The sequence below is a fragment of the Sapajus apella genome, unplaced genomic scaffold (genome assembly GCF_009761245.1).
Source record: "Sapajus apella isolate SASKATOON/1434 unplaced genomic scaffold, GSC_monkey_1.0 scaffold9, whole genome shotgun sequence".
Classification (NCBI taxonomy): Eukaryota; Metazoa; Chordata; class Mammalia; order Primates; family Cebidae; genus Sapajus; species Sapajus apella.
Window position 1 is genome coordinate 41,333,831 of NW_022436949.1, and position 12,254 is coordinate 41,346,084.

General features: G+C 43.6%; 1 protein-coding gene across 2 annotated transcripts in view; it reads left to right on the forward strand.

Moving 5' to 3' along the window:
- Positions 1 to 12,254, forward strand: part of CLDN10 (claudin 10) — a 164,592-nt gene that overhangs the window by 134,848 nt on the left and 17,490 nt on the right. The window contains exon 1 of one of the 2 annotated variants that reach the window (XM_032277490.1): positions 7,914 to 8,216. The exons of the other annotated variant lie outside the window; for it this stretch is intronic. Coding sequence (XP_032133381.1) covers positions 7,997 to 8,216 — 220 coding nt within the window. The 5' untranslated portion in view covers positions 7,914 to 7,996. Of the gene's footprint in view, positions 1 to 7,913; positions 8,217 to 12,254 lie in introns of those variants that run through there. 2 annotated transcript variants of the gene reach the window in all.

Here is a 12,254-nt window from a genome sequence, read left to right on the forward strand (position 1 = left end):
TCAAAAGAGCAAATAAAAATTAGACATTTACAGTCTGTTTTTGAGAGTTTATGCTTAACATTCTACCTAAGTCATATATCCTTTTTTGACTAATTAAATTCAACAACTATTTAGCAAATGCTTATAGTATACCCAATTCTATAATATCTATGCTTTAATTTATTGGATCCTCTCAATCATATCTGGAAATTAACATGAAACAATAGAATTTTAATATTTGCTTTTCTCCTCTACCATATATGAACTCTAGACACTCAAGAATAAACAGAGTATCATTCAGGTTACTTAACCAAATTTCATTGGCTGCTTTATTTACCACGTCAAAAAATTACAATATTATGTTTCACATGGTGTTTTGATTGGAAAAAAAAACATTGCAGGACTCTATGGGATTATATATATATGGATGAATTGTATGGTGGAAGGCAGCTGACATGGGGCATGTTCATCAGAAAGATTTATGCCGGAAGTCCTAGAGGTGTGGCAGTTATGACAATACAGGCAAAACATGACATCAACTTTGTTCTTTAGATCTTTTTATTCATTCTTCACAAAACCTAAATCAAACATAGAAACAGCTATTGCTTTGAACCACAAAGAGAGGCGTGTCTATTATCAGTCTGCCGTATTATCAGCATACAATTCCATTGTGATTTCCTTTCTTTTTATGTTACTATTTAGAAGTCATGTGTAGAGGTGACCGTGCATGAACCTGAACCAAGAAGCCTCCTAGAAATACACTTGTAAATATTTTATTGGCATAAATATATCTTTGAGGAGAACCTACATAAAATAGGGTAGTTTTTAACTTTTTTTTTTTTTTGGCTCTGCCACCCAGGCTGGAGTGCAGCGGCACAATCTCAGCTGCAACCTCAGTCACTGCAAGCTTCATCTCCCAGGTTCAAGCAATTCTCCTTCCTTAGCCTTCCAAGGAGCTGGGATTACAGGCGTGCACCACCATGCCCAGCTAATTTTTTGTATTTCTACTACAGATGAGGTTTCACCGTGTTGGCCAAGCTGGTCTCGAACTCCTGACCTCAGGTGATCAACCCACCTTGGCCTCCCAAAGTCCTGGAATTACAGGTGTGGGCCAACACACCTGGCTCAACTTTTAAATATTTTTCAAACCTTGCTTCTAATTTTCTTCAGCACCAAATTCAGATAAGTTTTCAGATTTACACATTTTTGAAAAAAAATTAATAACATATGCAAAATATTATTCCAATTGATATACTACTTCAACATATACTTTGTGACTTTAATATGCATTGAGAAGTCACTTTTGGTCAGCCAGGCACAGTGACTCACGCCTGTGATCCCAGCACTTTGGGAGGTTGAGGCAAGCTGATCACCTGAGGTCAGAAGTTCAAGACCAGCCTGACCAATATAGAGAAATCCCATCTCTACTAAAATACAAAATTAGCCTGACAGGGTGGTGCATGCCTGTAATCCCAGCTAACTTGGAAGGCTGAAGCAGGAGAATTGCTTGAACTCAGGAGGTGGAGGTTGCAGTGAGCCGAGATCGTGCCATTGCACTCCAGCCTGGGCAACAAGAGCAAAATTACGTTTCAAAAAAAAAAAGAAAAAGAAAAGAAAAAAAGAAGTCACTTTGAATTAAGTAACTTTTTTAAGGTCCTTTCTAACTCCAGCATTCTAGAAATGAAAATATATACCTAAGTTTGATGTCCTTCAAAATAACAATACTGGGTTTTTTTTCAATGTCTATTTAAAAATCATTGGTTTTAAATGGTTTCACCAGAAAACGAAATACACATGAGAAGTCGTGTCCAGAGCACAGTAAATGATGCACACTGCAGAACGTCCCTGACTCAGGATGGCAGGGAAGAAGGGTGGGCGCTCACTGGCCGGGCACTCACTGGCCGACCGTTCCCATTCAACTCAGTGGGCCAGCTCAGTTTGGCTGAGAGCACAGTCCAGGGCTCAAAGCACGTAGAAGACAGATTTAAGAATTCGCTAATGAACTCTTCTTCCCTTCCCCTCCCCTCCCCCCTCCCCTCCCCCCCTTTCCCTCCCCTCCCTTCCCCCCCCCTCCCTTCCTCTCTCCTTCCTTCCTTTCCCTTTCTTTCTTTCTTTCTTTCCTTCTTTCTTTCTTCCTTCCTTCCTTTCTTTCCTTATTTTCTTTCTTTCTTTCTTTCTTTCTCTTTCCTTTCTTTTCTTTCTTTCTTTCTTTCTTCTTCCTTCCTTCCTTCCTTTCTTCTTTCTTTCTTCTTATTTTTTTTTTTTTTGAGATGGAGGCTCTCCCTACGTTATTCAGGCTGATCTAGAACTCCTGGGTTCAAGTGATCCCCTTGCCTCAGCCTCAGGAGGGGCTGAGAGAGATTACAGGCACCCAGCTGTCTATCCTTTAACATTTAACTGCCCTCCTGTTTGATTTCTCACTTCCCTTTGCATCCCCTCACCCCCCACCACCTTGGTTCCCCCCGGGCTAACCTCTGCTCTGACTTCCTGGTTTCCCGTCCTCTGCTGGGAACCAGCCCCTTCCATGTTGGCATTTGACTCCACACTTACTGCTTTCCTACTTTGAGATTTGCAATACACTTCATCCTGATTCACTTACTGCTGTCAGTCTAACCGATTAATACCACTTTTATGAAAAATGTAATTTTATCTCTTTAGAGGGACACAAGGAAATGAGAGGCATGAGTGAACTGAGTAATATTGATTATTCATTAAGCATTGACTATGTCCCTGTTCTTCATATATATTGTCTCTAATCCTCACAATGCTTTGAAAGAAGTTGTCATTTATATTTGAAGAAGTGATGCTGAGTGAGATTAGGTGACCTGTGGAAGGGCATTCAGAGGTAGAATTTTATCTCACATCTTTCTGGTGACACCATCTGCCCTCTGTCATATCTCCCTGATTCTTAAATGAATTAAACTACCATGCTTTATCACGTTTCTGCTAAACAGAAGGAAAAAGTGACAATAAGGCTATATGTAGAGATTTTAGCTTTTCTCCAGGCACCACCTCCCACATACGCATCTATACAGACGCCCCTTTTAAATTTGGCAAAGGAGGGAGACAGAAAATGGGTGGGAAGAAAACAGTGAAGACACCAAAGGAAAACTGCCTCTCTCCTCTCCTTGATGTTCCCTGTGAATGATCGAGTTCATTAGGAATTCTAGACTCAGGGGCTTTTGAAGGTGAAAGTGGTCTCAGATGCTATCCAAAATAGCTCTTCTGTTTTACAAATGAGGGAGCTGTAACTCAGAGACATACAAGGACTTGCCCAAACCATACAGATTAACATACTGCCCGGATCTCGGTGGGAGGTTAAATTGATACTCATCAAGTGCTTATGGACAAACAAAATGTACCCAACCTGTCTACAAGCCCTGGAAGGTTCCAGCATCCCAGTGTGAGCAGGCTTGAAGGGTATTCCTGTTGGGGCCCAAACCTTACCCCTTTAGGGGCTCAAGAGGACTCTAGATGATCCTAAGATAATTTAGAATTGGGAATGACTGCGTTTCAAATGAATGCACAAAAAACAAATCCACAGGGTATATGGCACTGACTTGTAATAGGCCCATAGAAACATTCTAATGAAGTACAACTCCATAGGTTGCGAAATGCCAAAATAAGGCAACAGTTTGTATAGTTATAATTAGCAAAAAATTATATGTATATATTTATATATGAATGGTGATGCAATGATAAGAATAAATGTTCATTCTATAACTATTCCTATCACTTTGTAGCTTTCATGCTAAGTAGATTACAAATATCATTGGATTTGCATAAAGCATTAAGATAAATGAAATGTTAGGGAAAACGGAAGGAAAAAAACCACAGACATGCTCTTTTAATATCTTAGTACCAGCATTAATGTCTTTTTTAACAAGATGTAACAAGACTTGGCTCCTGGGTAGTTGTTTTTTTTAGTTAATACCTTATCATCAGGAATTCAGTTTCTTCCCACCTGATTAGCAGCATGCCACCTCACTGGAATCTAGGAAGGAGCTAATGTATACTGAAACCAAATTTGATGGTTAGCAAATCCTTGAGCTATTGAAAGGCACACCTGCGTTGCTAGGTAGGTAAACTGAATCTCAAGTAAGGAATTTCTGCAAATCTCCTGTTTAGTTGGTTAAACTGGTTTTCACTCCTATTGAACAACCCCAGGGTTGGGGGGATCCTCTATTTCTCCTTAATAACCACAATAATGCCAAATAAATAATTTTCAATGCTAATTCCAGTGACTTAGACCTCAAAAGTAGAAAGGTTCAGAATACGTTTTAGGGTATTAGATGTCTTCAGGTCAAATTTATTAATTTATAAATCAGTTAGTAGTTTTCCTATTGGAAAAGATCTACAGCTTTTTGTAAAGACAAACTATTGTTAACTAAGATGTTACATTGAATAATTTAGAGGAAGCAACCTTTTTTGATGTATTCACTTTTATATTTAAATTAAGAATAGTCTGTTATGAACAGTTAAATGGAAATTTCAGTGAACTGAATCCTAAAGAAAATAAGGAAGCATTTTTCAGTCAAAAGTACTCTGTAAATCGGCTTGCAGATTAACTGCAAAGGTTCTTTGGGACTGTATAATCTTAAAGCAAAACAAGCCATTTATCCATTGCTTCTTTTCAAAAATCCCTATTTGGTCCATTTTTATTTTCTGGACATTCTGTTTGTTTTGTCTGAATTTTCTTTTTTAGATTATGTGCTGCTCCATAGTATCTTTAGGGTTCTTCTGACTAAACTAGCTTGAGACGTGTAAGATACAAGACATCCTAAAATAAATGTTTGATTCACTACATACTATTATCCAGGTATTAAAGAAAGTTAACATTTTTCATTCTTTGGTCAGGCACTCGTGGGCTCACATACAGCTTTCCATAGTAACTTTGTAGTACACTCTAAGGAAGAAAAAGAAAAGAGTTTAGGGTTGTCCAACCTCATAGAAAGGAGAAAGGAAAATTGACCAAGTCCGCAGGCATGACAACCCTAGTCTGTTTTAGCTGGCAAAGGAACTGATAGTGTTGCCATTTAATTTATGGATTGTTTGTGGTGTTTCTAACCCCTTTTAGGTTGACAGTGCATGTTGCAGTCTCTACAGTAATAGAATATTTCTTTTTTCCAAGTTTTCAACAATGAGATTAATATTCTTTCTTCCTGTGATGCATACCACCATCTGTTATGCTAAATTAACAGTTTATTCACATGTACACAACCACTCAGAGCTGTGGTCCTCAGCCTGAGTACATGTTAGAAGTTTTGGAAATACTGCTACTATGGCCACCCCTGGAGATTCTGGCTTCACTGGTGTGGTGGTGTAGCAGAGAGAGGAGCGTTCCAAGTTCTAATTCAGAATTTATTTCCTCTGGATGCTATGTTGCAATGGTGATCTGGGTTTATGGATTTTTAAAGTACAATAGACAGTAAACTTTGCAGACTGGTTAAAACACCAAACCATTCTTCATAAAACAATGTGCCTTTGAATCCAAACAGTGGAATTTATAGCCAACTAGTTGATAAATTAGGAAGTGCTTGAGTCTTAAAGGTCACAGCACTACACTTTTTTGTGTGTCAAAAGTAAGTCAGCGTTTTGTCTAGTAAAAACAAAGAAATAACCAATTTAGTGAGTACTTACCACAGGCAAGCCACAGTAAACAAAGGGACGATCAAATAAAGCCAGGAAATAAAGTACGAAATTTGTGTAATTTGTGTTTTAGAAAACTCAGTAAGAAATATTATAGTGAATGGGTTTTTGTGTTTTTCAAATAGTAATTGGGTCAGTAATAGGGAGATTATTCAAAAAGAAATATGGCATAGAAATGATATCGGAATATGCTGGAGGGCAAAAAAACAAAACAAAACAAAAGAAAAAACCAGATGATAAAAGCAATTTTAAAAGACAGGCCATACAAAAGAATAGAGAATGCTTTGTAGCCATTGCTCAAAGGTGACTGATTTGCATACCAAGGAGGATGAGAAGGAGAGGTTAAGAAGATAACTTCTCAAACTCAGTTTTTAAGTTTAGCTTACCAGTGAACCTAACATGATACATCAGGACAAGTTGGGTCTCAGAGCAGAACAGTAGGGTAACCGTGTCTGCATTGTCACCCTTGTACCCATTCATGAAAGCCGTGGGACCGTCAAGCACACAGAAGCTGAACCGCTGCAGGAGTAGGACTTACTCTGTATTCTCAGAGCACAGATGACAGCATTTGGGTAGACACTGAAGAGAAACAGATTTGGGCTCAATAGGAAAGAAAACCTTCTTAAAAAGGCTGCAAAACAACATGTAAAAACAGAGTAGATATGTTGCCATGCACTGAAAGTTTGGTCCTGAAGGATAGAGCATGGGCTGAACATTAGAAACAGACAAGGTCATTGTTTTGCATGTGGAATGTGTCCTGCTGGTTTCCAGTGGTTCTTCCAAACTTAAGTTCTGATGATTCCAGCTTCCTCTCTTCTCCAGTCACCTTGTCACCTCTAATTTCATTGGGCACCCATTTGGTTAAAAAAAAAAGTGACAAAGGGAAATTAAGAAATTCTTCACATTGAACCAGAGTGTCTCTACCTAAAGATGGTGACACAGAGGGTTAGCACGAGATTTATCACAGCAGACTGATTGATAGGTTTTAGACCTTTAGTTACTTTTGCCAAGTGAACCCTGAAAACTCATACCAAGAACTGCAATCATTTTTGTTTGTTTGAGACGGAGTCTTGCTCTGTCACCAGCCTGGAGTACAGGGGCGTGATCTTGGCTCACTGCAACCTCTGCCTCCCAGGTTCAAGCGATTCTCCTGCCTCAGCCTCTTGATAGCTGGGACTACAGGCGGGTGCCACCAAGCCCAGCTAATTTTTGTATTTTAGTAGAGTCGGGGTTTCACCATGTTGGCCTCCATCTCCTGACCTCATGATCTGCCTGCCTCGGCCTCCTGAAATGCTGGGATTACAGGTGTGAGCCGCTGCTCCTGGTCAACTGCAAGAACGTTTTAAGTGGACAAATAATAACCCCAGTGTCCTTGTTCTCTCATTTATGCCCAGATTTGTAGCTTCAGGAGTCAGAAGTCTTTATGTTTCCCTGATCTTTATGTTTACCTTGAGACAGCAATGAAGGAATGAACGAGTTTATATTTCAATTAGGAGTGAGAGGTGGAGGTAGTTGTTTTTAAAGTCAAGATAGTAGTTTCCACTGTGATATTAGCATCCTTTCACAGAATAGACTCTAGACCTGGGAGCTGGAAGGGACCGACAGGGAAGATGTGCTAAACAAATGCCCTCTGTGCAGCGCATTAGTATGAGCACACCAGCAAGATCAGGATTGTCAGGATGCCCCATGTGCTGCTATCTCGACTTTAGGCCTGTGCCACACACCGCTTCACCATGATTTTCCGCATACCACCAGGCCGAAAAGAACTGCAGCATTTTTAGGGCAAGGCCGGTTTCCAGCCCAGAATCTGCGCAGTGATCCATCCTTGACAAGTCAAACAGAGTCACCCAAACAAGCGTGGCACGCAAACCTTTAGAGTTCAGCAAACCGAGGGCTGAGTTACCAAACCGTGTCCTTTCAGGACACGCAAAAGGCTTTTCCTGCTCTGCTTCTACCAGGCAGCCAGGAAGCCAAGCTATTTGCCCTGGGTAGGGCTGTGTCGGAGTGGTGAGGTGGGGGCGCAGCAGGCTGTCCACACCCGGCTGCCAGTCTGAACCTGAGCCGCTCCAACAAGCGAGCCCTTCTCCGCGGCCCTGAGGCGCAGGGGAGTGCACGCGGGCCTTCCTCCCGCACGCGCGCGCGGGCCAGCTGCAGGTGGGGAACGCGGGGGCGACCGCCGGCCCTCAGAGCCCCGCGCGGGCCGGGGCGTGGGTGGGCGGGGTCGCGCGCGCCCCCTGGCGTCTGGTTCGCGGGGCGGGGCGGTGGGCGGGGACAGGGGCGGAGGCGGAGGCGGAGCCGCCGGGTTGGGAGTGCGGGGGTCGCTGCGCAGAGTGGGAGCGGGAGCCCGAGCGCGGCTGCAGCTGGCGGCATGGCTAGCACGGCCTCGGAGATCATTGCCTTCATGGTCTCCATCTCCGGCTGGGTGCTGGTGTCCTCCACGCTGCCCACCGACTACTGGAAGGTGTCCACCATCGACGGCACGGTCATCACCACCGCCACCTATTGGGCCAACCTGTGGAAGACTTGCGTTACCGACTCCACGGGCGTCTCCAACTGCAAGGACTTCCCCTCCATGCTGGCGCTGGACGGTCTGCATCCTCGCGGCCCCCGCCTTCGGCCCTCCCTCCTCGATGGCCAGCCCGTGGGGCGCCCTCTTGCGCCCTAGACCCCCGGCGGGACCCCCGGACTGGACTCCTCCGAGGCCCGACCCTTCTCCCCACTGGGCCTCAGGAAGCCGGGGGAGGGTCCCTGGTGTCCGCTCTCTCTTGACGGCTGTCCCGCGGGGCGCCTGTTCGAGCCCGGGACTCCGGGAGGGGGACACGCAGACAGGCCCGGGTTGGAGACTCCCAGGCGTCTGGGGATGGGGGAGCTTTGCCGTCCCGAGAGTAGAGGACGCGGCTGCACCCTCCTCCCACCCCGCCATATCCTGGGGACTGCTGGGACCCAGAGTTCCTACTGCAGGGGCTTGTCTCCTCCATCTCCCCACGCCTCATCCCCGCAAGGCTGGGTTCTGCTAAAAATGGTGTCATTGCAAGCCACATCCGCTTGCCCTGATCTTCCTTGAGCCATTTCTTTGGTTCTTTTAAAAGTAGGCGGGGGTGGGGGGTGAGGAGGTGGAAGGGGGAAAACATATTGCAGGGTTTGTTGTTGTTGTTTCCCTTTAAAGAACTTCTACAAACTTGTCTGCCTAGGCAACACTACAAAGACTCCCTCCGAGTTTTAGGAAAATAAATAGCCTTCGCGGTGCTGCGATGAGTCCGCAGAGGGTAGGGAATCTTGGGTCATGCGAGTGTGGCGCCGGGAGCTGACCAGTTCTGCATCCGAGTCTTCGGTGCCTGCTGCTGTACGCCCGGGTTGTTCCTTTGTGGATGTTCACCTGCGTTGCTCTGCTTGGCCAGGCCTTAGCTGGTAGCAGCTGGTGGATATTCACATAGAACTCTGCCTCTGCTGAGTTTCAACACAACAGCCCGTGTCATCCCAGTCCCAGTGATTGCTCAAGTTCTAGGCTCTTCGCTTCCAGGATTTTACAGCAAACGGATCCTGGCAGAAACTTAAGAGGAGTTATTTACATTACGTATTTCTAGATTTGAGGTGTTTTTTTTTCTTTTATTATCGCACTTGGCAGTTTTTGTTTGCATAGCTGGGTAAATGAAAGAAAAGAGTTGATTCCTCTAAGATGGGGTTTGCCACGAAAAGCAAACTGTTGCTCAACGTGGTATTTGATGGAACCTCCGCATAAGGAATATACAACTAGTTTTAGAAGGGTGGCACCCAAGTCCATGTCCTGTTGTGTAAAATCAGCAGCCGGAACACTGTTTATTCCCCAGCATTACCGTTGACTTTCCTGTGGTCTGTAGAGCACGCATCCAGGTAGATGAACAGGCATTCTCTTGTTTCTGTGGTTTGTATTCAGCAATATGTTACTGTCCTCTGAACAGTTGTAACTCTATGGTTGTGACTATTGTTGCCTGAGGTAGCGTGCCAGGTAGGTACACTTCCTTCTGTAGGACAGTTGGGGGACAAGGGAGAGAAGGAAATAAATGCTCTGTGAAGATTATTAAGTGCAGAATAAGGCTTTTCCTTAGGTGTCTGCAGTGAGAGTGGAGGAGGTGCCATTCCTGTTTGGGGGCAGATCGGGGAGTGAAAAGGAAGTAGGAATAGTTCGATTATCAAGTCCTCGTTAGCTGGGAGGAGAGCAGAGAGAGTGACATTTATATGCCATCCAACCTGCAAAATGGCCTTCCTGTGTGCTCATGTGACTAAAAAATGACTTTTAAAAACATAAACGGCATGACATTACTGATTGTCTGCAACACTTTAAAATAATATTTTTCCAAGTCAGTACTTACAGAAGTGACTGCGTAACTACTACCTGGTATATTCATTAGACTGCATAAAATGGCTTATTTAACCATGGATCCATTGAGGACACTGGACCTTTTCCAACTTTTCTTTGTTGATGGTGCTTTACTGAAGATCTTTATATTCACCTCTTTGTACATGTATATATTTCTGTAGACTCCATTCCACTGAGAAATGGTATTGTCAGAGCAGTGGAATACATGTGCATTTTAATACTCAGTTCACACTGCCAAATTACTTTCCACTGACAGTGTATGGGAATACCTGCTTCTCCACATTCTCACCACTCAGTTTATTCAGTATTATAGATGACATATTATCTTGCTATCTTTTGTTTTTGTTTTGAGAAGGAGTTTCACTCTTGTTGCTCAGGCTGGAGTGCAATGGCAAGATCTTGGCTCACTGCAACCTCCGCCTCTCAGGCAGAGGCGGACAGGAGATTCTCCTGTCTCAGCCTCCCAAGTAGCTCAGATTACAGGCATGCGCCACCACGCCCGGCTAATTTTTTTGTATTTGGTAGAGATGGGATTTCACCATGTTAGTCAGGCTGGTTGTGAACTCCTGACCTCAGGTGATCCACCCGCCTTGGCCTCCCGAAGTGCTGGATTACAGGTGTCAGCCACCATGCCCCGGTCATCTTGTTACTTTAATTGGCATTTCCCTGATTGCCATGATTAAAATCACTGGTTATAAAAATGGTCAAAACCCACCTTATTATATATTTACTGATCATTTGTTTTTTTCTCTTTTGTGAGTTGAAGTCCATATCTTAGGCCCATGGTTCTGTTTCTTTGTAGTTTAGATGATTTGTCAGTCCTTGATTTGCTATGCAGGTTGCAATCTCCCACCATGGTGGTTTCTCTTTGAAATTTATGATGCCTTTTCTCATATAGGACTTTGAAATTTGTAATAGAATCATATTTATCAGTCTTTTTTTTTTTGATGACTTTGCCTTCTGTGACTTAAGAGGGCATTTCCTGTCACAAAACAAACTTGCTCTTCCGTCTCTCTCAGAATAACATTTTAGAGGGCTAAATCACACAACTGTGTTTTCCTGTGGAGGGGAGTTGATTTTCCCACCTGGAAATGGAACCTTCTGAGGTAGGGCCCCTCTGTTTGTCCTCTCTACCTTGCATTCCCACAGCAGCCGCATCTGGTGGATGCTGGTCCTGACATTGACTTTGGAGAAGTGGCCTTGGTAGCCTGAGTAGACCAGTCCTCCCTTAAGCCCAGGCATGAGCTCTAGATTGGGAAGAGAATCCAGGAAGGGAGCAAGAAGGCTCGTGACTCCTGCCTGTCTTGTGTTAGGTGGGAGAACTCTTGGAGTCAAATGATGAAGTCATTATTCTGAATTTAATTTCTTTTTTTTTTTTTTTTTTGAGACAAAGTTTCACTCTGTCACGAAGGATGGAGTGCCATGGTGCGATCTCTGCTCACTGCAACCTCAGTCTCCTGAATAGCTGGGATTAAAGGTGCCTGCCACCACACCTGGCTGATTTTTGCATTTTTAGTAGAGACAGGGGTTCACTGTGTTAGCAAGGCTGGTCTCATACTCCTGACCTCAAGTGATCTGCCTGCCTCTGCCTCTCAAAGTGCTGGATTATAGATATAAGCAACATGCCCAGCCCTGAATTTCTTATAAGAAGAAATCTGATTCCCCTTCCTTAGGGGTATCATTGCCACTTGTTTTCCTTGTAAGGAAAATGAGGCTTACCAAAGCTAAATGTCTAGATTTAATGTTATGCCATGTTAAGAACCCAGGTCTAATTTCTGTGTAGAATCCACTGTAGTATTATAATAGGAAAGGATGCTTTGATGACTTTCTTACTACTCAGCTGACGCCCATATTATTCATCCTGTGAAGGAAGTGCTGCTATCCCTATTTTACAGATGAGAAAACTGAGCCTCAGAGAGATTAGGTCCTATAACCACGGGCATACCTCCAGTAAATAGAAGCACCAGAGCTGAAACTCAGAGTTCCTGCCTTCCCCCACCACTGTTCTCTCAAAGGATTTGCAGAAGTACACAAAGCTACCCTGAGAAGAAAAGCGCATTCTTCCCTCCTCTCCCCACCCCCAAATCCATCAATTAGCACAGGTGCTATTAGCAAATTGTCTCCACCAAGTGGACACTTTTTTTTTTTTCTGTTTTTGTTTTTTGCTGATTTGCAAAATAAAGTATACATCATTTGGAAAACACTTTTAAGGAACACCTTGAAGGTTTCCCTCCAACAGAGTTCATTAATTTAAAGTCGCTTTATATTA